The sequence below is a fragment of the Gambusia affinis genome, linkage group LG07 (assembly GCF_019740435.1).
Source record: "Gambusia affinis linkage group LG07, SWU_Gaff_1.0, whole genome shotgun sequence".
Classification (NCBI taxonomy): Eukaryota; Metazoa; Chordata; class Actinopteri; order Cyprinodontiformes; family Poeciliidae; genus Gambusia; species Gambusia affinis.
Window position 1 is genome coordinate 19398347 of NC_057874.1, and position 27075 is coordinate 19425421.

General features: G+C 36.5%; 2 protein-coding genes across 7 annotated transcripts in view; one reads left to right on the forward strand and one right to left on the reverse strand.

The window, feature by feature from the left end:
- znf362a (zinc finger protein 362a) lies at window positions 1–25824 on the reverse strand. Of its 3 annotated transcripts, none has more exons than XM_044121793.1 (9): window positions 25732–25824; window positions 13539–13602; window positions 10479–10719; window positions 9273–9398; window positions 7352–7679; window positions 6247–6471; window positions 4493–4571; window positions 2893–3051; window positions 1–1457 (listed from the first exon to the last, which is right to left on the reverse strand). In XM_044121793.1, exons 1-9 carry the CDS (start codon window positions 25818–25820, stop codon window positions 1338–1340), a joined length of 1431 nt encoding a protein of 476 aa, XP_043977728.1. In that variant the 5' UTR covers window positions 25821–25824; the 3' UTR covers window positions 1–1337. The 3 variants fall into 3 exon arrangements, with proteins under 3 accessions (XP_043977728.1, XP_043977729.1, XP_043977730.1); XM_044121794.1 differs by lacking the exon at window positions 25732–25824 and adding an exon at window positions 17480–18169; XM_044121795.1 differs by lacking the exon at window positions 25732–25824 and adding an exon at window positions 17480–18168 and having other exon boundaries at window positions 10479–10686.
- Window positions 12028–27075, forward strand: part of LOC122833862 — a 17922-nt gene continuing 2874 nt past the window's right edge. The window contains exons 1-2 of one of the 4 annotated variants that reach the window (XM_044121796.1): window positions 12028–12046; window positions 25817–25966. In XM_044121796.1, the coding sequence (XP_043977731.1) occupies window positions 12043–12046; window positions 25817–25966 (154 nt within the window). In that variant the 5' untranslated portion in view covers window positions 12028–12042. Of the gene's footprint in view, window positions 12047–12074; window positions 12438–14173; window positions 14267–25276; window positions 25374–25816; window positions 25967–27075 lie in introns of those variants that run through there. The other 3 variants (XM_044121799.1, XM_044121798.1, XM_044121797.1) reach the window with 3 other exon arrangements.

The window sequence follows — 27075 nt, forward strand, 5'->3', positions numbered from 1 at the left end:
CCTTTGTTTCAGGCTTAATTTTACTCTCATCTGACCAAAGCATATATTTCCAGTTAAAGTCCCAGTAGGGTTTGTGATGGTCGGTCTGATGAGGCTTTTCTCTGGCATAAAATCACATTTGCAGCTCTGGAAAAAATGAAGAGCCCACTGCACTGAACCCCATTGAAAACCTTCTGGTTTTTCCACCAAACATTGTTTTCTGAACTTTTCCTGAGTTAAAACATTAGTGTTGTTGTTCCTAAATGAATATCAACTTGTTTTCTTTGCATTATTTGAGGTCTGAAAGCACTTTTTGTTATTTTGACCATTTCTCATTTTCTGCAAATAAATCCTAAATTTATGCTTTGAATATCAGAGACATGATGTCAGCAGTTCAGAGAATAAAAGAACAATGTTCATTTTACTGAAACAAATACCTACAAAAAGTAAAAACAGAGAAACTGACCATTTTGAGTGGTCTCTTAATTGTTTTCCAGAGCTGCATTTCCAAAGAAGCCAGAAAATCATAACTTATTAATAAATCTGTTTTTCAAATTTTGATTTACTTAAAAAGCATCTTATATGTTTCAGTTTAGATCATTTTAAATATTGTCACCTTCCTAAAATAAAAGCCTAACTTATTTTTGCCAAGAGGAAAAAAAATCACCAATGGCCATTCTTTGGTATGATTTTATGCCTTCTTAACATAAATTTATTTTTGTTATATTTATTTAATTATTGGATTTTCCTTTAAGTTAAATTGTGGCACTGTAATAAAACAATTATTTAATTTAAGCCATTTTCCACACCATACTGTAAAAAGATTTATAATTTACAGTAAAATACCGGCAGCTGTGGTTGCCAGGAATTTACCGTATAAAAACGGTAAAATCCGTATTAAAAGTCTGTATAAATACGGATTTTACTGTATAAATGCGGTAAATTAGAGACGATTTTTACACACCAGGGTTGTCAGCAAGATTACCTGCATATGTAGATAATGGAAGACTAATAATATATGACATAAGGGGAGTTAATTAAAGTGGTTTATAAAAAACACAGAGTTATATGTATAACACAAAACTTAAAAAGATTCTCTATGTAGCTGCCTGGAGCAATACTTGTTTAAGTCCCATAAAAAAACAAAACAAATATCCGGCCGTCAGTGTCAGGCCTGAAAGTGCTGAAATCATCTTTGGATGATCCCGTTAATACTTTCTCTTTAGCAACAAAGAGAAGAGGGAAAAACTCGTCAGACGAGAACCTCTTCTCCAAATGATTCCTGCCTCCGTTTGGAGCCGAGCGGTCCGTCAGGCAGTAGGAGTCTGTGATGGGAGGAAAGACGACGGCACTGGAGCTCAGATGAGGGAGATCCGAATGGGAATATTGGGGGAACCTGTCCTATTCTGAGGGGAATGATGGGACATGACGTGCTCCACCATCGCGTGTTTCGGCATGTGCTTCATGAGGTACGTCTCCTGGAGAGAAGAGGAAAAACAACTTTACACTGCAAAACACAGTGGTTTAAGAGCAACTGTTATTGTGAAATAACCCACATAGATTACTTTGTAAAAATATTACATAAAGCACCTTAAATACCTGCAGTACCAAATTTGATACACAGATTTTAACATTATTTAAATGCAATACACCAAATAAATTTCTAAGTTATTGTGGATTGTTTCACAATATAAAGCATTAATAAAAAAAAACCCCACAACATTATAATTATATATTTATTTTTACCCAAAATTGTTTAAAATTTGCAAAAATTGTGTGACTAATCTTATGTGAGCGGACATTTTGAAAAGAGAATAAAAAAAGCAGTTTCACCGCCTGCAGTGCAATGATTATCCAGTAGATGGCAGAATACAAGTCTCAAATTAAATACACAACACAGGCCAAAAAAGTATCAAATACGATACAAATATCGTTATTTAATAAACCATTTCAAGTGAACATGACTTGGACATAAAATGCTTGATAAGTTAATCTACTAAAGTTGAGTAAATGACAAAAGGTTAGATATTTTATCGGCCAGCAGGGTATCCCACAATGCATTGTGCCACCAGCAGCAGCGACTAGTTAAATCACTTTTATTTGTCACAAAAAAATTTGTTTTAAGATGTTTAAGGCCTCCAAAGCTACATGTATGCAGTCAGTTCCCCATAATGAGCAGTGCAGCTTGGACCTTTTGGTATTTACATTTGCATACATGTAAATACATGTATGCAAATGTATGACCAACCTCCTTTGCCTTAAAGTGGTAACATGGGATTGTTTGTTTTACTGAAAAGATTTGAGGAAACAAACACTGCTTCCAATATTGTCAGTCAAATATTGTAAAAACGTGATTATGTAAAAGACAATTTCTTTATGTTTTTCAATGTCTGAGTATTAATAAATCATCTTGAAAGAAAAAACATAACTGCTTTCGATAATTTCTGTCAGAGTTTGAGTTTGAGAAACAAAAAAGCAGGAACCATTTTGATCATGTTGTCTTCTTTATTTATATGTAGTTTCTAATTAAAAAATTAAGCACTGGGTGTCACTTAAGTACTTAAAACATACTCAGGTTTATTATGTTCTTAAGTTTATTATGTTTTACTTAAGTAAACTTGCTCAAAGTTGCTCAATCACTTAATTTTATGTAAACTACAAGATTCTGAGTTTGCAACAAAGGAAAACTAATTAGGTTTTGCAGAACACACATGTACTATGATATTATTACAACTTCCTGATAATAATCAAGTTGAGTTCTGCAAAGTTAAATTTGGAAAACTTGGTTTCTCTTTTTTGAGGCTACGAGTTTTCATACATTTTTTAAAGTGAACTACACTTATTGTTGTGCTTTACGGTGCATCGCAGCTTCCCCTGCATGTAAAACAGACACAGAGGTTCCTGTGAACTCACTGAGGTGTACGCCCGGCCGCACATGCTGCAGCAGTAGGCCTTGGCGTTCTTGATGGCGTGTACAGAGAGGTGGATCTGCAGCGAGGCCGAGTCTGAGTAGGCACGGAAACAGTTGGAGCATTTGAAGGGCTTGTCCTTGTTGTGCTGCCTCTGGTGAGACTTTAAGACAGAAAGCCAACAGATCAGATTAGTATGTGTGCTAAAGGACAAGCTGGAGACAAAAGAGTTTTCTGAGTCAGCTTGTTCAACAAACCTATAAGAAAAGACACATAAAATTAACTACCCCGCTAATGAGGAAGCAACTTTTACAACCACAAGAGGCGTTTTGACCTCAGTTCAGCTAAATACAATCTGATAAAAGTTGAAGAAGCTGCAAGACATTTTGACGTAAAAACATCTTGTTAGTATTTTGAGTCTTGTGCGAACAACAAAAACATTTCTTGTACCATTTGTGTCATTCAAATATTGCATAAAGATGCATAGAAAAACTGCTAAAATTAGACTTTTTTAAAGCATTTATTTTAACGATTTATGGTCATTTTTTCCCACCGAGTCACTGTAGAAGCTTAAAGAGGCCCAGGTTACAGACTCCTGACTTTTTTTTTTTAGTCATCAGCTTGTGGGGATACTTTCTTCACCATTTACAATGTACTTTATTTTACTTTTATGTAACTGGGTAAGTTGAGAACGAAATATAATTTTCAACAACGACCTGTTCAGAAAACATAACATCATACGACAGAAAACAGAAGAATATCATGACACACATAAAAATACAACCATATTCATACTAATTAAACAGTTTGGAACATCATCCTTGTTCCAGAAAATTGCACATACTAGTCGGTTTTGGCCCCAAAGCTTCAGTTTAAAGTTAAAGTTGAAGAGAGATTTTACTTTTAATCTTCACAGTGAGCCAGAATATACAAAAAATGACTTTATGGGAGTAAAATTAAAAGTTTGGCATGCATTTTTCAGTGTATTTTCAGATATAAGACACACGGGGGAGAACAACTAATAGACTTCTACACATCAAGACAGTATTCTTGCAAAATTATTTTGATTGTTGTGCACTAAAACCATGCCATGTAAAATCTTATGCTGAAACAAATCGAGACAAATTGCAACACATGTAAGTTTCTCTGATTTAAAGTAGGTTATTATTAGTGACATAGTTGTTAGGTTAAAGATGTTGGTCAAAATGGGAGTATAAATTACAAGGTACTTTGTCACTGTGATGAATTATAGGTGGACCAGACCTGCCACTCACAGCTTTTACAGCTCTCTGTAGGGCACCGGTTTGTTAGGTGTGCAATTCCTGACTTGCTGTTCCTCACAGGATCAATGACATATAAATATTCACTTCATGAGCTCAAATTGGAGGTGAAGTCTATTGCTATCAATACTTTATAATATGTCTAGCTATAATAAACAACATATAAAAAAAGATGTTCAGACGAACACGTTTCAGATAAGATCAGGTGAAACAGGAGGCTTCTTTGTGATCTTTGGCAAAAAGATCACGTTACATGTAATTTTCTAAACCATTAACCTTGGTTGTTGTAATGTGGCAGGGAGTCAGAAAACATCTCATGTTTACCTGCAAATTAGAGAGTTGCGTAAAAGCTTTTTCACATCCTGGATGGAGGCATTTATAAGGTCGGTCACCTGTGTGGATTCTGAGACACAAAAGACACAAAATCAGGAAGATAAAAGCAACCTAAATCAAATATGAAGTGATAAGGTGACCCATAAAAGCCTGTTTTATATTTTCATTTTGGAAAAATACAAAACTACATCTAAAATTATTTTTTGGCTCTTGAACGTTGCATCAACACTAACTCAGTATATTCAAAATAACTACAACTCCTCTAAAATTATTAACTAAGAAACTTCTTCAGTTCAAAGTGCTTTACATAAATTAGACAGAAGTATAAAACAAAAACAAAAAATCAAAAGAAAGACAAAAATGTAAAAATATAAAACTACATATTGGTTCCCCGTGTTTAGTAAGAATAAGTAGTCCATAATTTATAAGCTAATAGGGCTTTCTCTGGATCTTAAGTTTGATCGGGATTATTGAGGTAAAAAAACTAAATGTTGGTTTCAGTTGTTCTGGGTTAAGTTCTAGATTAGTACTGATGGTCCGCGAGCGCCCCCTATTGGTCAGCGAGGTACTGTATGTAAACGACCGTTTATTTGCCGTGCCGTCAGCTCAAAGTCCGACGCTACAGCTAGCTTACTACGGAACAAAAAAAAATGCTTATTACGGGACTGTGTTAAAAATAGTGATGGAAAAGGGTTTCTCAAAAGAAAAGCCGGTGGAAAGAAAACAGGTCCAGGACTACTTATATTATCAGAGGAAGCTACGTCGTAGCTGCTGAGTGTTGCTGCGTCGTTCACTAGCGCTTGGATTCCTTTGAACAACTCTAAGCGGTTAGCAGTAGGAATCGTTCTTTGTTGTATATAACTTTGCTTGGTAATGAACGATGCTCTGCTTTGAGGCCAATAGCAATTTTATTTTCATTTAATTAAAAAATATTAACTCCAGTTTAGGTGCTCCGTGACTTATTTGTTAAATGGTTTAAGTGATACACCATAAAGTGGGAGATTTTAATCATCACTTGTTTATATAGTCAAAAAAATATGTTTAAGAGTATAAGCCACCACATAAATTATTAGTATTGCAATGTATTATATATGTGTTTTTTTAAACTCAAATTGACCCGAGATACCATGTCAAATCGAAAAGGAAAAAAAAGAACCAAATGTAGAGAGGTTTCACCAAGAGGCCTAGAGTGAGGAGACCCGCCCTCTCACTCCTCAGACAGAGTTTGGGGAAGAAGATGGTGGTCACTGAAGCTATTCATGTTTACAGGTTAGTGATGGGAAGCTGGCCCTTTGATGCTGTCATAGGGAGCTGATGCTGTTTACTGAAGTGAATGGTATATGGTTGTTTTAGAACAACGGAAGGACACTCGGACATGATTGCACAAAGGAATGTTCATTGTATGATTTCATGATTTTGAGAATTTGTAATAAAGAGACAGAGTTTGGGGAAGAAGACGGCGGCCGTTCCTTCATTCACTGAAGCTACTCATGTTTACAGGCTTTCCACTCAGAAGAAAGGAGAAGCAGAGACATCATTAAACATCATTTGTTAAAATTGTTTCAACCCAGCTGAGACATGTAACACTCTATTAAAAGTATAAAGCTACGGCATACAACATACTAGCAAACACTGCATAAAGCCGTCCTTTGTAATTGCAACATTGCAGGTATGAATATTTTCTGTTTTGTGCAGCTCTAGACTGAACTGTTGCAGATGAGCTGTGTGTTTGTCAGAGGTCAGACCTGGTGTGCTGCTGCAGGTGGGAGAGCTGGCGGAAGCATCTTTCACAGTAGGAGCAACGGTACGGCTTGAGGCCCAGGTGGATGCGCAGATGCTGGGCCAGGTACGAGGCGTTCGCAAACGTCTTGGTGCAGTGAGGACACTTGTGGGCTTTCGCCTCTGTGTGCGTTTTGGAGTGAATTTGCATGTCGGACTTGGAGAAGAAGGTCAGGGGACAAACTTTACACCTGGAAACAGGAAAACAGGAGACATGCATCAGGAGAACAACACAGAAATCAATAAATTATTTATAAAACTTCTTATGGTCCAGATTTTTTTAATTTAAAAAGTGGGACAATAATATTTGAATATTAAGCATTTAGTGATGAATTTACAACATTAAGATACTTAGTATTTATTTAATAGTATTTGGAAAACATAGAGGTACATCTCAAATTAAAATATATTTAATAAATAAATTCTGAAATTTAAACAAATACTGTTTAGATTCAATAGAGAAAATCAGAATGATGTGTTTCAAGAGTCTATTTCTCTTCATTTTGATGATTATGACTTATTGCTAATAAAATACCAAACAGAAAATCAGATGTTAAAGAATATGTACATTCAGAGACTAGTGGAAAATGAATGAATGAATGAATATACTTTTTTGATCCCAGAAGGAAATTCACGTATTAACTCGTCCTGCTTTTTTAACAATTTTGGGATTTCAGGCGGTTTTAATCAGGCATTATAAGATAGATTCAGAGCAGATTCAACTTTACTCTGAGCTTCTTGTTGTGTTGGCAGCAATACATTTTCACCCAAAATAGGGCTGGACAATACGGCTGAAACAAATTTTACGATATTAGCATTACATATCAGTTTTTTTGCTTTAAATATCTGAGATACTTCCAAACTGACCTTTCCTCTTTTATCCATTGTTGTTTTTTATTTTTAAGCAGTTATGAGGGTCATTGGTGAAACATTAACATGCTTAGCCTTTGTTAAGCTGCTGCTGCAGCAGTTACTGTATTATCTATTGATATCGATCATGCCCATATCGTGATATATACTGGTACCGATTTATTGTCCAGCTCTAAACGGAATGCAACAGTTTTTTCTCACCTGTAGGTTTTACCCTCTTTAGCGGTGATGGTGACGCAGGACTGGTCGTTGCCCGAGGCCAGGATTGGGTACGGAACCACCAAAAGCGACGAGCCGTTCTCAGCCTTGATCTTCTTGCGCCCTCGTTCCTGCTTCGGAGGCGGGCCGAGGAGACCCACGAAGCCCCCGTTGGTTTTCCCCGGATCGATCCCGTGGCTTCCGGCTAACCCTGAGATGAGGTGAGGGGTGGGGGCTCCACTCAGCCGGCTGTGGCTGCTTGAGGTGGGTGTTGTTGGGGTTATGATCTCCGAAGTGCTGAGGTTCCCAGTTCTGGATGCCAGTGCCACACCTGACAGGAACAACAGTGAAGATGAGAACATTACTGAACATTATTATAGCTGTTATTAGGGCTGGACAATACGGCTGAAAAATCTATCCCGATGCAAGTATTTCATATCACTATTGATTATTATTGATTAGTTTTTTGTTTTAAATATTTGAAATAATGGCAAAGTGGAGGCATGACCTTTCCTATTTTATCCAGTTTTCACTTCACTTTGTTGGTTTTTACTTTTAAGCATCTATGAGGCACAGTGGCAAAACCTTAATCTGCAAGTTACTCATCAGGTTGTTGCTAAGTAACCACAACTTACTTAAGAGAGTGTTGCTAGGTAACCAGGCCTGTCCTTTGCCTACATCCCCCAGAATGCTGTGCAGTTTTTGGAGTTCACTGAATATTCTGTATACTAAAAACATCTCATATATTATATATTTTAACTTCCTTGTTTCATAAATTTACATTGTAAAACATTTGAAGGTGGTTTAACTTGAAAATGAAATTTAAAGTAAACAGAAAATTGTTTTGGTTTTAACTCAGAAATTAAAGTTCACAAAGTTGATTTAACAAGAGACAAGTTTTCTAAATATTGTTCTTTAGCATTGTTGTTTAGAAAAGATTTGTTTAATTAAACATTAAACTTACTTTAACTTAAGTTGAGAGTTTTAATTTAATGCTGTAATTTTAAACCAAATATTTATTTCATAATATGAAAGAAAAAAATCTGCCCTCACCTACTTAAAGAGCCACATTTCTCTATTATTTTCACTCACAATATCAAGTTAAAATAAATGCTTATTTAAATTCTTGTTTCAAAGTGCATAAACAAAATTTCTGATCTGATAAGAAGTTTTATTAAATATCACAATGAATTCTGTTCAAAAACATTTAGTGTGAACAGGACAAATGAACATTTGTCTTAATAACAAATAGACTCAGATCGATGTAACACACTTCCATCTAAGGATACAAAAACAAGCTGCTAAGCATTCTTGGAAATAGATCTCACTTCTGTCTTTTTCTTTTTTCAGTTTTTTAAGTGCTAACCTAAAAACTCTAGTTTATTAAACTCTTGGAGGTTTGACAGAATTAATAAAAAATTAACACAACTTACTACTGTAAGTTTATCTTTCACAAACTCACATTTTAAGTTCAAAATCTAAAACTCGCTACATTTACTTGACTTGAAGAGTAAAAGACAGTACACACAACTAAATGCGGCTAACGTGTTTTACAGTGTATTTCTCCCTCTGTTGACTATTTCTGTCTTATATCTCCACATTCCATAAGTTATTTTAATTAATATTTTATAATAATAATTTATAAAAAGCATATTACATTTATTTTAAAAAATGAATAATTCAAAAAATTTTAAATAATGCCTTTTTTTATTTTCACGTCTTCCCTTCAGCTTTCTGAGGCGCCTCTAGTGTCGGTTTAATTCACAGTTAATGAATGAATGAATCTTTATGCATCATCTGGAGCATTTAAGGAGAATAAAGAAACAAAGAACAAAGAAAAGAAAACAGGTGAAGTGAACCGACAGGAAAGGTTTGTCGGTTTGTCTCAGTTTGCACAGCGGTCCATTGGGGCGTGTTTGCTCACCTGAGACGTGGTTTGTTCTGGAGGGATGGTCTATGAGCTGACGCAGGTGCCAGTCCTCCCACAGACCCCGGGCTTTCAGAGCTGCCTTGTCGTCCAAATTCAAGTTCACATCTCCAAGGATACGACCTAATTAAGAAGAAAATACATATGTCGTAATCAGAATTAGATAGTAACTGGTTACTTTTATTCAATTACATTTACTTAAGAAACTTTTTTCAAATAAAGTACTTTTAGGAGTTATTTTTACTACCCTGTACTTGAGTCATTTTATCATGAAGTATTGCTACTCTTGAGTGTAATTTCTGGATTTTCTAACCACTGAGTAACTTCTCTGAATGAAAGACAAACATGTTTTAACCAAAAATGAACCAGGCGAAGACACACACCTGCAGTTTTTGTTAAAGTTTAATACTTTTTTAATTGAATGAAACTAATTTGAAAAAATTTTCTTTTGTTAATTTTTGATACTTGTATGAATTATTGTCATTTTCATCCTTAAAATACCAAAATTTCCATTTAACTTTATATTTTGGTCCCTCTGATGATGTCATTTTTAAAATGATTGATACTTTGATCAGTTGGTGCCTGAGTAGACTTTTTAACAAATTTCTTTTATGGCTATTTTGCGCTTTTAGTTGAGTAAAAATATGCCAGTCTGCAAAATGACGACAGCAAAAGTTGGGAGAAAACTATTCCATTTTTTAAAATTGTATATTCTGCTCAGTATTCATTATCCAGTCGGTGTATACATAAACACAACATAATACTTTGACCTTTTTGAATTCTCCATCCAAAAATTAAACAAAGTATGAAAAAACTAAGCAATATTTAATATTTAGCAAACACTCTAAAAACTAATTAAAGCTAAAGAAATTAGAGAAACAAGAAGTCACAATAAGATAAAACAAAATTATGATGAAAACACAAAACTATTACTAAACTAAAGTTTAAAACAAAAAGATTTCTATTAAATCTTTCTTAATATGAAAACCTGGAGAAGTAAGAAAATGTTTTATTGTCTGAAGATTCGCAAACATTTTTTGAAAACTTGCATATTTGCTTGTCAAGTTAAAAAGTTATGTAAATTGATTCATTATGATTAATCACAGAGCATGACTAATCTGATTACATTTTTTTATGGATTGACTGCGTTAGTTTTTAAAGAATTATTTACACTAATTGTATGTGTGGACATAGTGGGAGTACCTGTGACGGAGCTGGAGGCAGGGCGGGCATGCAGGGCGATGTCAGGCTGCGACGGGCTTGGACTGTGCAGCCCGGACCCCTGCTGAGCTTTGGACATCCCGTGCTGGCTGCCTTCTGCCTGGCCCGACGAAGACATCAGAGGCTGCTGGGAGGCGGCCGAAACGGCGGGCAGGTGTGGCGGCCGGATCTTCTCCGCCATCAGCTGCTCCTTGATTTTATTGATCAAGACTAGGTTATCCAGCTGACAGCCAGAAACCACCATTAGTGACAGAAGAACAGTCATCATCAGTTCAATCAGTGACACTTCTCAGGGCAGTGGTGCCCTCTATTGGTTGACACCAGACATTGCAGCCAAACCTTTGAGACTTTGAAGGGATGCCGGTATAGTTTTTATTTGCGTTTGAAACCTCTTTAAGCAAAAAAATAGCTACTTTTGAAATTAAGTTAGATATTTATGTCCTTTCAAAGACTTTCAGAACACAGAGTATATAAAAGTGCCTATTTTCTCACTTTTCTGGTTTTGTTGAATTGATGCTTCAAAGATTTTGAGAAAAACATGTTAATGTTTCAAATTTTTCAACTGAAGTTTAATCTATCTTCTCTGTAAGACAAACTTTTATTATGTTATTGCAGAATACAAATGAAATCCAATAAATCTGCTGTTTCAGTCACTGGTTTCTACATTTAGGGCAGTGAAAAATGCTTCGATGTGGTTTTGGGATGAAATCCGGGGATTAAATGAAATTAAAAAATAAAATGCAAGCACTCTTCTTATCAAGCATTGATAAGGTGAGTATCAGATAAGTTATGAGCCAAAGTTCAAAATGTAAAAAAAAGGAGTAGTAAAGGGACCTCATTGAAATTTGATCTAAAACTCTAAAATTAATCAAAAAGTTTGAGACCATCTGGCTTCCATGTTGTTTCATGTTAAATATTCACACTTTACAAAAGTAAAAATGCTTTCTGTCTACAAGTGAGGCAGGATTGAGACAGTCATTATAAACTGCTTTGCATTTACTGACGCCATGAAAATGTGAAACTTGATAGAAAATACTTTCCTCCAGTCCAAACTAATACCTGAAGGGTGTTGTTGTGGTTTCAAGACTTTTATTAGGATTTTGTCATGTTTTTCTTTGTAGCGTTAAATGCTTCCTAATGAATATAGCTATTATGTTATCGAGTTTGTCTACAGACTTCACTGGGGTTCCTTGGAGATATAAAATATGTATGAAAGATTCTGCTGCTTTGATTTTGATCATGCCTTATGTAAAACAAAGTGAAGGAATAATAAGCTTGTACTTTGACTTACACTTTTTTCACTTTGAGCTCTTGCCCTTGACTGGTATTAAAATATTATCTATTTCTGTACTTGTTTGTCTGGTGTTTTTTTTTTCCAGCATTCTGGTTTTTTTCTTTTTTTGAACTGTGTACGAAAAGTTAAAAAATACAGCTAAATAAATAAATATTAAATTATTCTCAGCTAATCCAGTTAAATTGTTTTAAGAGGTTCTCAAGACCACACAGTTGTTTATTAGTGGGGTCCTGACCAACTTTGCGGGCCTTAATGGGTAAGCTACAGATAACTATATCACATAGTTGAGTGGACTATAGAGTGAATTAGACAGTTTGTATTAAACCTAAATTTGCCAAGATATGACTAAACCTTTCCATTCTTTCAATAAGCTGTCAATTGACATTAAAGTTCATTATAAAGACAAAGTTATGTGCTTTTCCAGTTCGGCTTTTCCAGATGAATTCAAACGAATGTCTAATGTACAAATTGGGCAAATTAACATCCACGGTGTGTCCTGCTGATGTGTAAATTTTCAGATTAAACTGTTTCAAATTACAGCTAAATCAGAGGTGCAATCCATCTGAAAAGCTGTTAGCCTACAGTAGCTCTGTAGACTTCTTAATTTTTCTACAAACTCACTTAAATAAGAAATCCCCCTGCTACAGGTATGTAAACTATTCCTTTAAACTCTCTTTATGGTGGAGACACCGTTATGCTCATCTTCTGTTGCTTGCTACTGCTAGCTGTCAGTTAGCCGTTTCTGATGGTCAAAGAAAGAAACTTTTTAACTAATTACAAATGACTTAATCAGGCTTTTGACATGTTTTCTGCTACCAAACCTACGCCTGGTCAGTTGAGCTGTTTAGGTACTGTGAGTTAAAGAGGCCACCATAACCGTCAGTTAGCTAAACAGCAAACTGATGCTGGCTAGCTAATGCAGCTGCTAGCTTGTTCAGCTTAACAAAACTCAAAAAGAAAACTAAACTAAATGTCATTAGGGGACATTACTTTCATATTTTCAACCATTTTAAGCGGGTTTATTGTTGTTTTTTTTATTATTATGAATACCGTTTACCATACGGTCATATTCAATAAATGAGAGATTAAAAGTGATTTTTGAAATTAACAACCTTAACATGTCTTTTGTAAAGGAGATATTTTTGTATTAAAATTGCGATTCTAATCTTGTGTTGTGTTTTCAGTTGCTGTAAGTGGAAAATCATCATAAATGTCTTTCCCTTAGTCACCCGAGTTAGTAAAATTATTGTAATTAACTTTTAATAATATTTTAAAGTATTGAATATAACTGTATTTTTGTTGAAAAATTGCTGACTCTTGGGAGTTTTAGCTGACAGCAGCAGTGTCCTTCCCTGAACTCTTTCAGGAGTTTACAGCTCAAGATAGCTGAAAGATGTTTTGTGTTTACTAATTAATCTTTCAATTAGAATAAATGTATTTTTTCAGACTTTTGGACTCAGAGGAGCTAGTTTTAAACTGAAATCCAGTTTATAAGATTACTTATTGGTAAAAGCCAGGGGAATGGATGTCAAGCTTGCCATTGTGCTATTTAATTACATTTTGGTCAAAATGATCTGTCGACAGCTCAAACAAATAAATATTTATAATATTCCTTCTTTATTAGAGCTTAGGATCAGAAAACCTATTATTTATAATAATATAGTTAAGTCATACGGAACTGTATTTTTTCATTGAAGTCTAAAAGATTAACTTTAAGACTGTTTTCAGTTGTGAAAGGTGGTTCTCACCTGGCCAGGCATAGAAGGAGGAGGAGGCCAAAAGTAGGGATTGTTAAAGCGCGGTTCAGCCATCCTGGAAGAAATACACATATTATAAAAAGGACAATGTAAGGTATGCTAATGGCAGGAAATATGCAAATATTGAACCAACTCTTGTCACAGTGTGTATTTTTTCTTGCTTGATGACTCCTGTTTGTTCAGATTTTTCTATAGCTCTGTGACCTGTACACTTCTGTGCGTTTCTGTTGTTAATGTGGTTAAAACACACATCGGTAGCCCTACAACTAAACAACAGCTGACTGTTTGGTGCAATAACCAGTCTTGTGATAGCGTATTTCCAAGAATATTGTGTACAAAGGCTCCTGTTTGACCCAGCTTTGCATCCTTGTACTATTTTCAGTCCAACATGTTATATTGCTAGCAGGGAGGATGTTTATGAGCCAACAGGGTGAGTTAATTCTGCAGGATTTGTAAATCTAAATTAAACTCGCTGCTTTTTCTGAGGATTCTCAGACCTGCTTTTGCAGGATGAGCATGCAGACTTTGAGCTAGGCTGCCATGTGATTTCAACTGTTAGTTGTGCAACAGTTATCAGTTTGATGTAGATGCTAATCTGTTGCTTTCTGTCTCCTCCTTCAAACTAGGGGCCCTGACTGGTTAAGGGTGAGGAGAAAACCAGGGTAAATTTGGTGGAATGTTTTCTAAAGTATCTCTGGAATAAGAAGCTGCAGAAACATGTAAGGTCTAAATTAATTATATGCAGCGTTTATTGCTAAGTGCAAACCCGTTTTTTTTTTCATCTCATACCTTCATAGAAACAGTTATAAAATATCTACAATTTAGCTCTGCTTGCGAGTGAGAAGCACAATGATTGATAAGGCTTCTGTTACATTAATCAAGTTTAACCAGACGGCAGAAAATCTTTCAGTTTTAAAGGCAAAGCGAAACACATACAGTTTAAGTCTTGCTCTGAAGGCCTTTCTTTCCATAGCCTCTCTTTTCCGACCCTCTTGAAGATCTTTTTAAAACATTTTGCCTTGCATGCTTTGGCACACAGAGCCATTCCTAAGTCTGTTTGGCTTAGCAGAAGCATAACACAGCCCACATCTGCAAGCCAAGAGAAACAAAACCGATACATCTAGAGGTACGGCCGCACAATGCACCTCCCAGAAAATTTCTATAACGATGGGGGCTTTCTGCCTCAGGGGAGTTTTTTTTTTTGCTTTTATGCATCTTTGCGTTGCTTTTTGAGCTGCAACATGATTGTAGTGAGGGTTTTAGTCAAATAGGAAATTGGCATTTCTGCTTGTTGTACTTAATTACAGTTTTTTAGGCTGTCCTGAATAATTTTATTTTTGTTTGCCTTTGTTCTACATCCTTTATTTGTAATTCTGAAAATGAGCTTCACATGATATACATATGTTTTAAATTTTTATGTTCAGTTCATCAGAAGTTTAATTTCTTAATCAGTTTGTCGTACTATATAGAAATGCCAAACAGCATCCAATCCAGGCTATCGAAGACTTCTCAGATAATTAATAATCAATGAACAACTTAATCTTCAGCATTTCTGATATTTTCTGTCTTATACTCAGACATGCCACCTAATTGTACCACCGTCTGAAATCATTATTTATCACAGTGTTCATATTCCTTTAACTTTTTCCCCTTTCTTTCACAATACAACCACAAACTTTGCTGACTTTTATCAGAATTTTATATGCTAGATCAACAGAAAGTAATAATTATCTCATATGAAAGTAAAATCTACTTTTTTACATATGAAATTAAAAAAAACAAAATCAGCATGTTCTTGTATTTAACCCCCTTTACTTTAGCACTCTTTAATAAAACCAAATACAACCAAGTTCCTACAGAAGTCAAGTAATTTGTAAACAGAGTCCACCTCTATGTAACTTAATCTACACATAAATCCAGCTGTTCAAGTAACTCTATTACATTCAGTTGTTGTAAAAATGCTGTATACATCAAACATGACTTTAAAAAACTGACTTGAAATTAACGCCTTGAAATTGGGCCTCTGTCTCTTTAAGAAACTCTTGCTCTTCCAAACACCTTCAGGAAGTCATCACAACATCTCTCCTCTGTTAAGCCTTTAATAATGTTTTTACCAGCATTTCACTGAGAAGCAGCTCGTCTAATGAGCTCAGCGGGTGTTTGCTAATTGCTGCTGGCTGGTTTGAAGGAGCTGAGTGGGAGAGGGTTGCTCTGTGAGACTTGGAAACTGCAGCTCTCAGGAGGAACTGGATCTCAAAGGCGGGGCTAGGTCCAACGAGGCATTTTGCACAACTGAATGGTTGCCATGGAGATTAAAATGTTTCTCAAACATGCAGGAAAGAATCAAAGCAACACTCCAGGCATGTTTTTGATGAAGGAATAAAATTATAACATGACATAAAGTTCAAAAAAGCCCATTTTAAATAATACTGCCCCTTTAGACACCCCAGCAGAGATGCAAGGTATTGGGTTTAGATCAAAAGCATATTTGTATTGGAATGGACCGATCAAAGAAAAGAGCTTAATTCAACAGAAGAATTTGTACAAAACCTTAAAAGAGTGTTCACAGATTCTCTAAACCCAATTTGACTGAGCTTGAACTAGAATTGTGATACTTAAAAACTTTTACAAACAAATTTTCGTTTTCTATCCACTTCACAATTATGAACCACTTTGTGATGGCCAGGTATAGAAAACCTCAACAAGAACGTAACATGAAAACAGGTGGAAAACTTCAAGGGGTATGAATACTTGAATATATAAATATATTTTTTATTTTCCTCTGAGCTGGAATCAAACTCACAACTGTTCAGCCGCAGGTCTCCTCATAATATGAGCTCCATAAATTGTGTTAAAAGCCAAAAGTGCTGAGATGTCGTGAACACTGGACGTTATCTGCAAATACTGAAGCAATGCCCTCAGAAACACCAGTATTGAAAACTAATGTGCCAAAATGGAAAACAATCACAAAGCAAAACCTCTGAAGCAAAGGACCATGGGAGCTTTAAACTGCTATTATTTATATTTATTTCTGTGTTCCTCAACAATATTGTCAAAAGCTTTCTTATTAAACTGGACCGGGCAACAAAAATGTTGCAAAAACTTATACACGTATTTATCAAAGTAAAAGAAAATAGTATTTTAACATGGATTTATATTCACTGTAGCTGCTGTGAAAGCTTCATCCACTGGGTTCTTGAGAAATGGCCTACAGTAAGGTTGTTGTTGTTTTTTTGTTTTTTGTTTTTATGGTGATAAAAAAAAAGTTAGGAGCAACTTAAGCCAGTTATTGCTTAGAAAAAAACAGAAGCAAGCTGATTTCCAGATTTAGATTTTTCCTAGCTTTAAACCAGCTCTAAGTGTGAGTTTCCCCCTACAGAGCAGCAATCCTGCAGCGCCTCGGTCTGTCCGTCGCCTCTCCCACATTCTCAGACAGTTTATTAAAAAAATCAGACAAAAGGAAAACAAAAATGGCAGCCCTGTCTTATTTTTATAACCAGCGGACGCCATATTCTGCAGAAAGGACTATTACAAGCAGATAACCCTCCGGGTGTCATTAAAGGCCACTGCGACGCAAATGCATGCGGCAAATTTGCATAAATCGTTGGGATGATTGTTTACTTTGATTTGCAGGTTTGAATAGCCCGGCTTGGCGAGGGAAAAAAAAACCACCACACACTGACACTTCCTACAGCCATCAGCGTGGCTCTTACACAGCGCCGAGCTGAGCCATAAATCCGATCATCAGGAGGGCTTTTATTTGCACGGCAGCTTAAGACGTCATCTTTCAACATTTAAGCATCGCAAATGCTTATTTTATTATTCCAAGTTCTGCACGACTTTTAAGAGAAGCGGCGGTGCAGCGCGGCGGCTTTGAGAGAGAGGAAAACAGCATAAAGAGGCGGATAATTTGCACGGAGAGACCAACGTACCTGCGCCAGCGAGAGGAGAAGAAACAGAAATTTATAACGGAGCAGGACTCCCCCTTTTCTGCCTGCTTTCAGCCAGACTTCAAGCCTTCCGGGTCGCCTGCTGTTCACTTCTGGGTGCTACAGGCGAGAGGCTGCTCAGAGTACAGAGAGAAAAACCCGTTCAGACCGATTTTTAACCCATTTTCTGGCTCATAATTTTCACCCGATCCGTGCAGATGCCGCAGATGTGCGCGTCGGCGCCGCGGCGCTATTGTAAAAATGAGCGCACGAATAAAAGGGGGGTTTGACTTTTTACAAGACCTTCCTGTAGGAGACTATTGTGGGAATAATGAATTATAATATGAACGTCTCTCACTTTTCCTCACCCCATATTTAATATAAACCTCGCAAGTAGTCATTACAGTCAGATTATTTGGAGTTGGAGACTAAAAAGGGACGCGCCTGTTATATTTTCCGTGTACTGTATCATTGCTGCGTGTCTGTCGGAGATAATGTGCATTAAATATGAGTAATCCTGTGAGCTGCAGCAGCATGACAGGATGCTAATGTGCTCTGTGCTTAGCTCAGCAGGAGAGGGCACTGCTGCCACGCTGAAAGCCACAGAGCCGCAGCTGGCGGTCCACTGGACCCATCACACGAATGATACTCAGAGGGGGCTCTTATTGTTTTATTGTACAACTCCTATTGTGTGTTACCTGTTTTATAAAAGTGTAAAATGCACTGGAGCTTTGTTTTGGTTTGGGATTATACATTTTAATATTGGAAATATATGGTGACCTATTAAATAATAATAATAAATAATATATCAAAAAAGCACTATATATTTATCATAAATCAAAAGCAATACATAAATAAAATCTAGGAAATGTTAAAAAAATGCAATTTAAAAATCTAATTTAATAATATTTCACTAGATTTTAGAAAACATGATGTAGAAAATGTATCTTTTAAAATATTTACCAAAAAAAAGACCTAAATCCTTAGGAGAGCTTTGGTTTTAGTTTTTATTTTATAGAGTTTTGCTGGAATTTCAACTCATTACTGACAAAAATAGGACAAGCCTCTTTCAAAAGATATTAAAACAATCAACTTTTTAAAATAATACTTGTTTTTTGTATTTCATTACATTTCATTTAAAAATAAAATGTCAAAAATAGTTTATACCATTCTCAATAATGAATTGACTATGAGATACTTTATTAGCATCATATAGTAATTTTTTAAATAATTTTTTGTTTGTTTGTTTGTTTCCACCGTCAGTTTTTATGGTTTATTTTTGCCGATGAGTTCCTGGTAAGAGAAGATGGATGGCCTCCTTCCCATCACCCTAATCATTAACTTCCTGCACAGATTCTAGTTGGGCCACTACTACAAAACTCAAATAACAAAATAAATCGTTATTGTGCACCTGCTATTGTCAGGGCTCAACGCCTGTATTTACATTGATGGAAAATGTAAAACTCAAACTGGCATGAAATGAAATGTGGGACCTGCAGGAAGCAAATATATTTAAATGAAGTTGGAGAGATGAGGAGAAGCATAACAGAGTGCTTTATGCACTGCTGAAACTGGCCTCCTGCTGGACACAGTTTCAATCTTGAGCCTCCGAATGAATTCCCCTGACCCAACTCCACCCAGCAGGTGTTTTACTGTTGATGGGAGGAGCAACGTCAGCGGTAAAACAACAAAGCGTCGTTAGAAAATGGTGCAAAGAGCAGAAACATTGTCTGAGAAAATCTCGTTTCTAAACGGGAGTATTTTCTGTGCCGCAAATCCCATTCATCACTGCTCCATTAAGTATTTAAAACAATTTAAATCCAGTTGCTTAGAGTCCCAGTTTAATTAATTATCTACAGCTAATAGTTCAGGGGTCTGCAACTTTTACAGCCACTTTACAGCCGCAGCTGCCGCCTGACTTCTTGCAAAAGAGACAACTTGTATGGTGCTGCAGAGGAGGAGCCATGACCCATACGCAGACCTTAGTCCTTAGTCCTTAGTCACGGGTTCAGGTCCTGACCTGATGACCTTTGCTGCATGTCTCCCCCCGTCTTACATCAAATTACTCTCAAATGAAGTCTACTACAGCTTGTAATGCACCCATCTTCCCTTCTGTGCAACACCCAGGTCCATTAACCAGTTTAGGGACCCGACCAAAGCCCCTCAGTGTCATTACCTTGAGAAATAATGACATTTGTTTAAATATAAAACAGGCTTCAACGGCGAAAAGGATCAAATGTCACACAAGTGGGACAGACACAGAGTGACGTTCAGCGTCCAGCGCTGGGCTCCTCTCAGCTCACTGTAGGGATGCAACCAAGTGAAGCAAAGATTGTGAGTTCTGCTTTTATCTTCTCCTTCTGCACCGTCTCTAAGGGGTGTTGGCCTGCTTTAATCACTTTTCGTTATGAGTAAGATAGAAGACTGTCGCCAGTCTTAAATGTTGTGCTTATGTGAGCGTGCAGCAGTGTGTATGTGACTGAGGAAGGACACTGGATCATTTATCAATAACAAGCTAATAAAACAGTTAAAAAAAGAGACAACTATAAAAAAAAATTAATAAAAAAATATGATGGGAAACTTTAAATGAGCCACCATTTTATTTCTTCTTTTACAGATTAAAGTAAAGACAAACATAAAGTTTTGCATAAAAAGGACTGACATTTTTTCTTTGTGATGTAAAATGATGTAAAGAAAACACACAAACTCCAACCTAATAACAATAAAAACAGATCATAAAACATATTATTGATACCTTTAGTGTTATTCTCCATGGAAATTAATTGCAGGAGAAACACCTAAAAATCTACATCAAAATCATTAGCTGTTTCTTTATCATTTTAATCCAAGTTCTTGAGAGTCATTGTAAAAAAAAAAAAATAATCAAAAGAGCCATTGTGTAATAAATAACACAGCTTCAAGTGCCCCAGAATTTATTATTCAGTGGAACAATTGTGGTTTCTTCACTCAAGGTGGTCAAATTCAAGTTCAGCTGTGGCATAAATAACAGTGAAAATGACATTTTTCATAATAACTATTATGGCCTTGACCAACATGGGTCATTTCCTCGGCTTCATATCAATGACAGAGTTATAGTTCCAGATATTAATATGGCTTTGATGAAAGAACATTGAACAATATTCAAGAAATTATGGGATTTATATTTTTTTATTCACTTGTTCACTTTCTGCACTGAAGAGTTTGTTAATGTAGTTCAAATAAATTAACTCTATAACAAAATTTAGCTGAAATGATTACTTTACAGAAGGTATCACTGAACACATTCCTACAGAATTAGACCAGGAAACTAAAGATACAAAAATAAAAAAGTACAAACTACATGAGACAAACATAGCCAATGTAATGGGTCTGTTTCTGTAAGACGTTCAGTGGGCAGCTGAGCAGACGTCGATGTTTTGATGAGGAAAACATTGACTGGAGAGTGCTTATTCAAAATACACACAAAAGATACAGAGCAACTTCTGTTTAAAACTAGAACTTCCAGTCTAATAAACTCATCTCAAAGGTTGAGTTCAAGGATGAGATGAACTCATCTGAAAATATTTGACTTGTTTCTCTGAATATTCTTCCATAGTTTGCAGATTCTCTCTAGATTATAAGAGAGCTTTTCACAAGTCTTTACAGAATGTTTCCAGTATAAGTGTTTATTTCTGTATGCATAAGCTGAATAATGTACCTGGTGGCACTTCGTAGCAACTAATATTGACATTAATTGAATATAAAAGAAGTTATTGTTTAGGTATCTAGTTTGCTTATTGATGATTTGGTGAGTCTTTGAAGAAGGATTATGTTGTTTGTGCAGCTTTAGTCAGGAAAGGGGTTATGAAGTGTTCCAGGTCACTTTGACACGAAAAGGATGGTTGCGCTTCAGTAAAGATAATTTGGATCCAAGAAGTCAGAAGGACGTTTGGATAGATGAGGAAATGACAACTCGACAACGCTGTAGCTGTGGGATTACTGGAATTATTCTTCGCTATGAAGTGAACCAAGAAAAACTACGCACGTCTGAGAAAATTATGCTATTGGTCGAAGCTTCTGAAATACAATAGATATGAAATCCTGTAAAAGGTCTTGGAACCATTACAAAGTAGGAGTAACTATTGAATTTGTTATGTGCAGGCAGAAATAAATCTCCAGGTCAGCCTGATTAGAGCAGTGAGAAGTCTATGTGATGAGTTTTTTCATTCCTTGAGTTTGCCAATTTTCATCCCCCACATAAAAAGGCTCAGAAAAATCTACAGCAGTAGCTTCAAAAGGAGATTTGGTTACTCTGTATCGAGGTAAAGGAGCAGTCATCTGCTGTGCTGCCTTGACCTTTAGTTTTCTGCAAATGTAACAACTTGAAACAAAGTCTATTACAAGCTGTCTCCTTATCCAAATCTAAATTTGTTCTCTGACTTGAGTCAATGTGTCTCTTTCGCCAGAATGCCTCAGCCTTTCATGACATGACTGAACTAGTAGTTCAGAATAATGTGACTTGTTGGTAGTATCCAGGGCTGTTGTTCTCTGAAACTAAGATCTGAGTTCTGCAGTCTTCCCCCAACATTTAATAGACGATGTCATCTAAAAATGTTTTAAAATTTTTGATTTCAGAATCTGCTTTCACATTCTGTTTTGACCTTGGATAATTTAGACCTAAAACAACTCTCGTGTGTAGCCTTTATCTGGTACGTTTCACTGCACTAAGTTCTTCTGCAGTCAACTCTGCCTGAACTTTCTGACAAGACGTTGTGTTGGTAACAAACTGTTTTAAGTTATTCTTAATACAGTCGTAAGCTTGTTATACCTCTCTAAATTTAACAGAGGTTTAGTTTGCTTGCGTCACAGTAGACGTGCAACTTTATGTTGTGGTACCACCTGGGAATGGCCAGGTGGTACCTGGCCACTCCGTACACCACTGTTCCCATTTCTCTGTCAAATCAGTGGGTAATGGTTCATCCCAGCTGAGCCCTCTCTCCCACATTTCTTGGAAAAGGCACTTCACTGTGACAGGAAAAGGAGTAAGAAACTCAATAGGGTCAAATATACGAGCTGATGTCCGTAGTACACTTCTCTTTGTACTTTCTCTGTCCTTCAAAATGCCTTTTGGTCTCCAAACCAGGCCCAGTACTGTACACATTTCCACAGGACTATGTATCACTCACAACTCTACTCCATTCTCTTTCCACATGGCTTTTAGATCAGATGAGTTGGTTAACACATTTACAGAGGTTCCTGTCTACCTGACTGTCCTTGTCCTGCAGTTGTCACATATAGAGCTTCCTGCACAATATGTGCACTTGAAATAAAGTCAACATAATCTCTGAGAGCCTTTACTGCCCTTGGCTGTTCCATTTCAGAGTGTTTGAGATGTTTTCTAATGGTGGCAGTAAGCAGGAAAAGGCTGGGAGACACTCCAAAACCAAATCTGTTCATTCTCAGGATACATCATTTTTACAATCCTTAACTAGAGGTCCATGCATCTACAGAAACCTAACAGTGTCTCTGTTCTTTCATGCCAGAGAGATCTCAAGCCATAGCTATATAAGCAGTGAATGCTATCATCCAATCTGAATTTAATAAGTATATCTAGCAGGTTTGGGTTCAGGTTAGGTCCAGTGTGCAGAGTCAGATAGCCATTGAGGGATGGACTGTTATCATCAGGTGAGAATACATCAAATATCTCTCTGAGTTTAGTTGTGGCTTTGTCCTCTTTTACCACAGCATGATGGGGCATGTAGTATTTCACAGTCTCTTGGCTCGCTTCCTCTGGTTTGTCATCTGCCACCTCCTCCCAGATACTGTTTTGCATGTAGTCCTCTGTTACATTGGTGTATCTGGCAAGAGCAGCGACAATGGCAAGAAAGCAAGAAAACTTGGAGAATTTTCTTTCTCTCGAAGCTTGTTAAGCTCTCGAAACGTTGCTTTGCTTCCCTAAAGCTGTCCAGAAACTGGTCTTTGACTGCGTTCACACTGCAGCCAATTTTTTTTGCCTTAATGCGACCTGCATTTGATCTTTTTCTGACAGTCTGAACAACACAAGCCATATTTTTTCGGCCACTTGGATATCCAATACGTATCTGATCTTTTCAAATGTGACCTGAATCTGAACGGCCAGATCACATTCAACCAACTCGAACGTCATTGATACTCGACAAATGTCACCACTCACACGCACGCGAGAAGAAAAACAACCATGGGAAACTATTATGAGGAAGAAGTTGTTAATGTGCTGGCTGTGGTTGGACAACAACTTCAAAATCAAAAGATATGATCCACCATTAGCATTCATGCGTACTTCCGCAAACTCTGAGCACTTCTTTTTTATGGCAATTAGCAAGACAAGTCACATCTATGTGTGACATTATTGTGCCCTGTACTGCGCATGCGGGACACTTTTAAGTCATTTGCAGTTCACATTGGAGATCACATACAATCAAAGCCTGGACTCTCCTTGTCCACCTCCTCCTCTAGTCGGGTTAACAGCTTCGTCGATGGGTTACGGTTGGTCGGCCGTTTCCTCTTTTAACCGCGCCGATGCTTCCATCATTGAACTGTGACTATAATAATAATAATAATAATAATAATAATAATAATAATAATAATAATAATAATAATAATAATAATAATAATAATGGAGGAAGTGAAGTGGGTTCTGGTCTAAGAGAGAAATTCAAATGATTGACTAACGGTTGCTAAACTGAACCGTTAGCTTCATTTCGTTCAGAAATTTTGTTCTCTTTATTTATTTATCTTTTCTCTTTATTGACAGGAATAAAGTCCTTATTCCTGGGTTTCAGCAACAATCATAACGGAGGTTCAGTATTCTGCTAGACTCTATAAACAACGGCGACAGCTGATAACGGTAAAGGCTGTTCGTAACTTAGCAACCGAAAACACCAAAAGACAAAAGCAGATCCTGCTAAACATTCTTCAAAATAAAATACTTCCTTTCTTCAAATAACTAATACTTTGCTATTAAATATGTTTCACTTCACCTTTTTGTAACAATCATGTTAAATTCAGTGAATAATATTAATAATGTAAATTAAGCTTAATATTGGACTATATTAAGTCACTAATCGTAAATTATTCTTAAAATATAAGTGCCAAGTCAAAATACAGATGTCAAGTATAAATATAGAAACTTTAAATGAAATAAAGGATTTTTTTTTACAAATACAAACATCCCATAAAATAACTCACTTTATTGCAAAAATGTTGTGTCTTTCTTTGTTTTAAAACTAGAACACATTTTCTATTATAGATATTTATCAAAAATTATAAGCAATCTTTTGTTTTCTTCCCAAAAGCTTATGTGACATTTCCGGCCCTAAACAAGTTTTATTTAGCTGAACTGAGGGGCAAATGGCTCTTTCAACTACAAAGGTTGCAGACCCCACTCTCCTTGTAAAAATTGCTACAGGATACCTTTGCCTTATAAAGTAATTTATAATTCATGCATAGATTGCACCACAGCATTAAAATGCATAATTTGACCTGGCTTTATATAATGTCCTGCATGTTGTGTATTCAACATTTAACCTGAGCAAACTGGATGCCGAGGAGTTGTTTTCACGCCCTTGGCCTACATCAGCAGGTCTTCCTTTAAAGACACACACACACATAAACAAACATGTTGCATCTGTTTGCAGCATGGCTAGCTAGTTGTTCAACTGGTTTTGTTGCTTGCACAAACACAGCCACACCCTCCAGAAATGCACAAGCGCTGTCACCTCCAGAGGCCAGGTGCAGGAAAGGCAGGGGCGGTGGCGGCGAGGGGTAGGGAGGGCTCGTTATCCCCGCGAGGGTGGAGCAAAAGGGGGAGGTGAGGAAAGCGGATGAAGCATTTGAAGCTTATTTTGACATGCCGCTCGTCAGGCTCTTGTGAGAGCAGGTAAGAACTAATAACCCCATGGCAGCTGTTCTCTTTCTCTCTAGAGATTTATTTGCTTCAGTAAGACATTTTTTAATCGCTTAAAGATTATAGAAATATTTATCCTCCAGTTTGTACCAGTGTGATTGTGAAGTTTTGTGGTTTGGTTTGGTTTATCTGAATTATTTGTATCATTCTTGTTGACTCAGGGACACATCTGAACTCGTCCCTGAGCTCTGTCTGGTCCAGGGTTCATGACCAATGGACGCAAGCAAATATTGATCCAAAACTCTTGGGGCACTCATTGACAAGTCATTTTTTTAATCATTTTTGGCAAAATCTCACAGAAGATATTCCTCTTGTGTAGCTGGATTATTACCTGCAGCGTTCCTGGCATTCCTGAGCTCCTCCTCCCCGGGGCAGAAAGAAAAACCTGTTGGTCCATGTTTGTTGTTTCCTTGCAGACATGGATGGTGTGTTGGAAGGAGCGGTGATGTTGTCTGCATGTAAACTGGTCTGCAGTTTTCTTGTCCTGCCCTCTCTGGCTGCGTACCACAGTCCTGTCAGCTTCTGCTGCTGCTCCCTCTTGATTTTCACAGACTTCCTGGTCACAGGTAAGGACATAATCAGGTGCACCACTTAACCTGCACCTCTAATTCAACATATTTGTAGTTAATTTTTGTCCATTAAGTGCTCCCAAAGCCTCAGTAAACTAGATAAAAATTTAAAACCACTATCAGCAAACTGCTCCTTCGTGCTGTTTTAGATTTGCAGTCCTGATGCCCTGAAGGTCGACGTTTTGCTGACCTCCAGTGGTTCTAGCTTTCATTTTGCTGAAGTGATGCCAGTAGAGTTCAGATGTGGTCGCAGGTGCTGCAGAGCATTTATCCTTCTCCCCCACCCAAATGTGGCGCAGGGCGTGAGCAAACATTAAACCTGTGTGAAGTTTTTAAACACTAATTCACCTTTTGATCCTGGCGACTCAAAGCTTTCTGCAGGTTTGAGACGCTTCATTTATGTGGCAACAATTCACGACAACGATCGTGAATCTCAAATCACATCAAGCTATATTTAATCCAATTGAAACACATTCAAATTAATCCAGTTATGCAATCATATCCAGACAATGTTTGGCTGTTTAAATACTGCATTTGCTGCCTGTAAGTTAAATAAAAAATTTTTTTGTCAAATGGCCGCGATCGAAGAGAAAGTGACAAACATTGTGATCTGTCCATGAGATAAAGTTACTCATAGTGACATGTAGTACAAATGTACAAATTTAATTTCACTATAATTAGCACTATCTGAAGATTTTCTATTATTGCGCAATGCTATTGTGTAATGCTCTGCATTATTTTTATTTTTAAATGTCAAAGGTCTGCAACACACTGCAAAAACTCAAAATCTTACCAAGCATTTTTGGTCTAGTTTCTAGTGCAAATATCTTAGTACACTTGAAATAAGACAAAATTAATTACTTATACAAAAGGAAAAATGTCTTATTATAAGTGTAATTATCTGCCAATGATAGAACTTTTTCATCAACCCTAAATTTAGATGAAAAGTTACTAAATTATTTGTCTTATTTCAAGTGCACAAATAAGATATTTTCACTAGAAACTACACCAGAAATACTTGGTAAGATTTTGCTTTTGCAGTGCAGATTTTAAGTTTTTTTAACCTTGATATCAAACATATCAATCCACAAATAAAAAAAAAAACA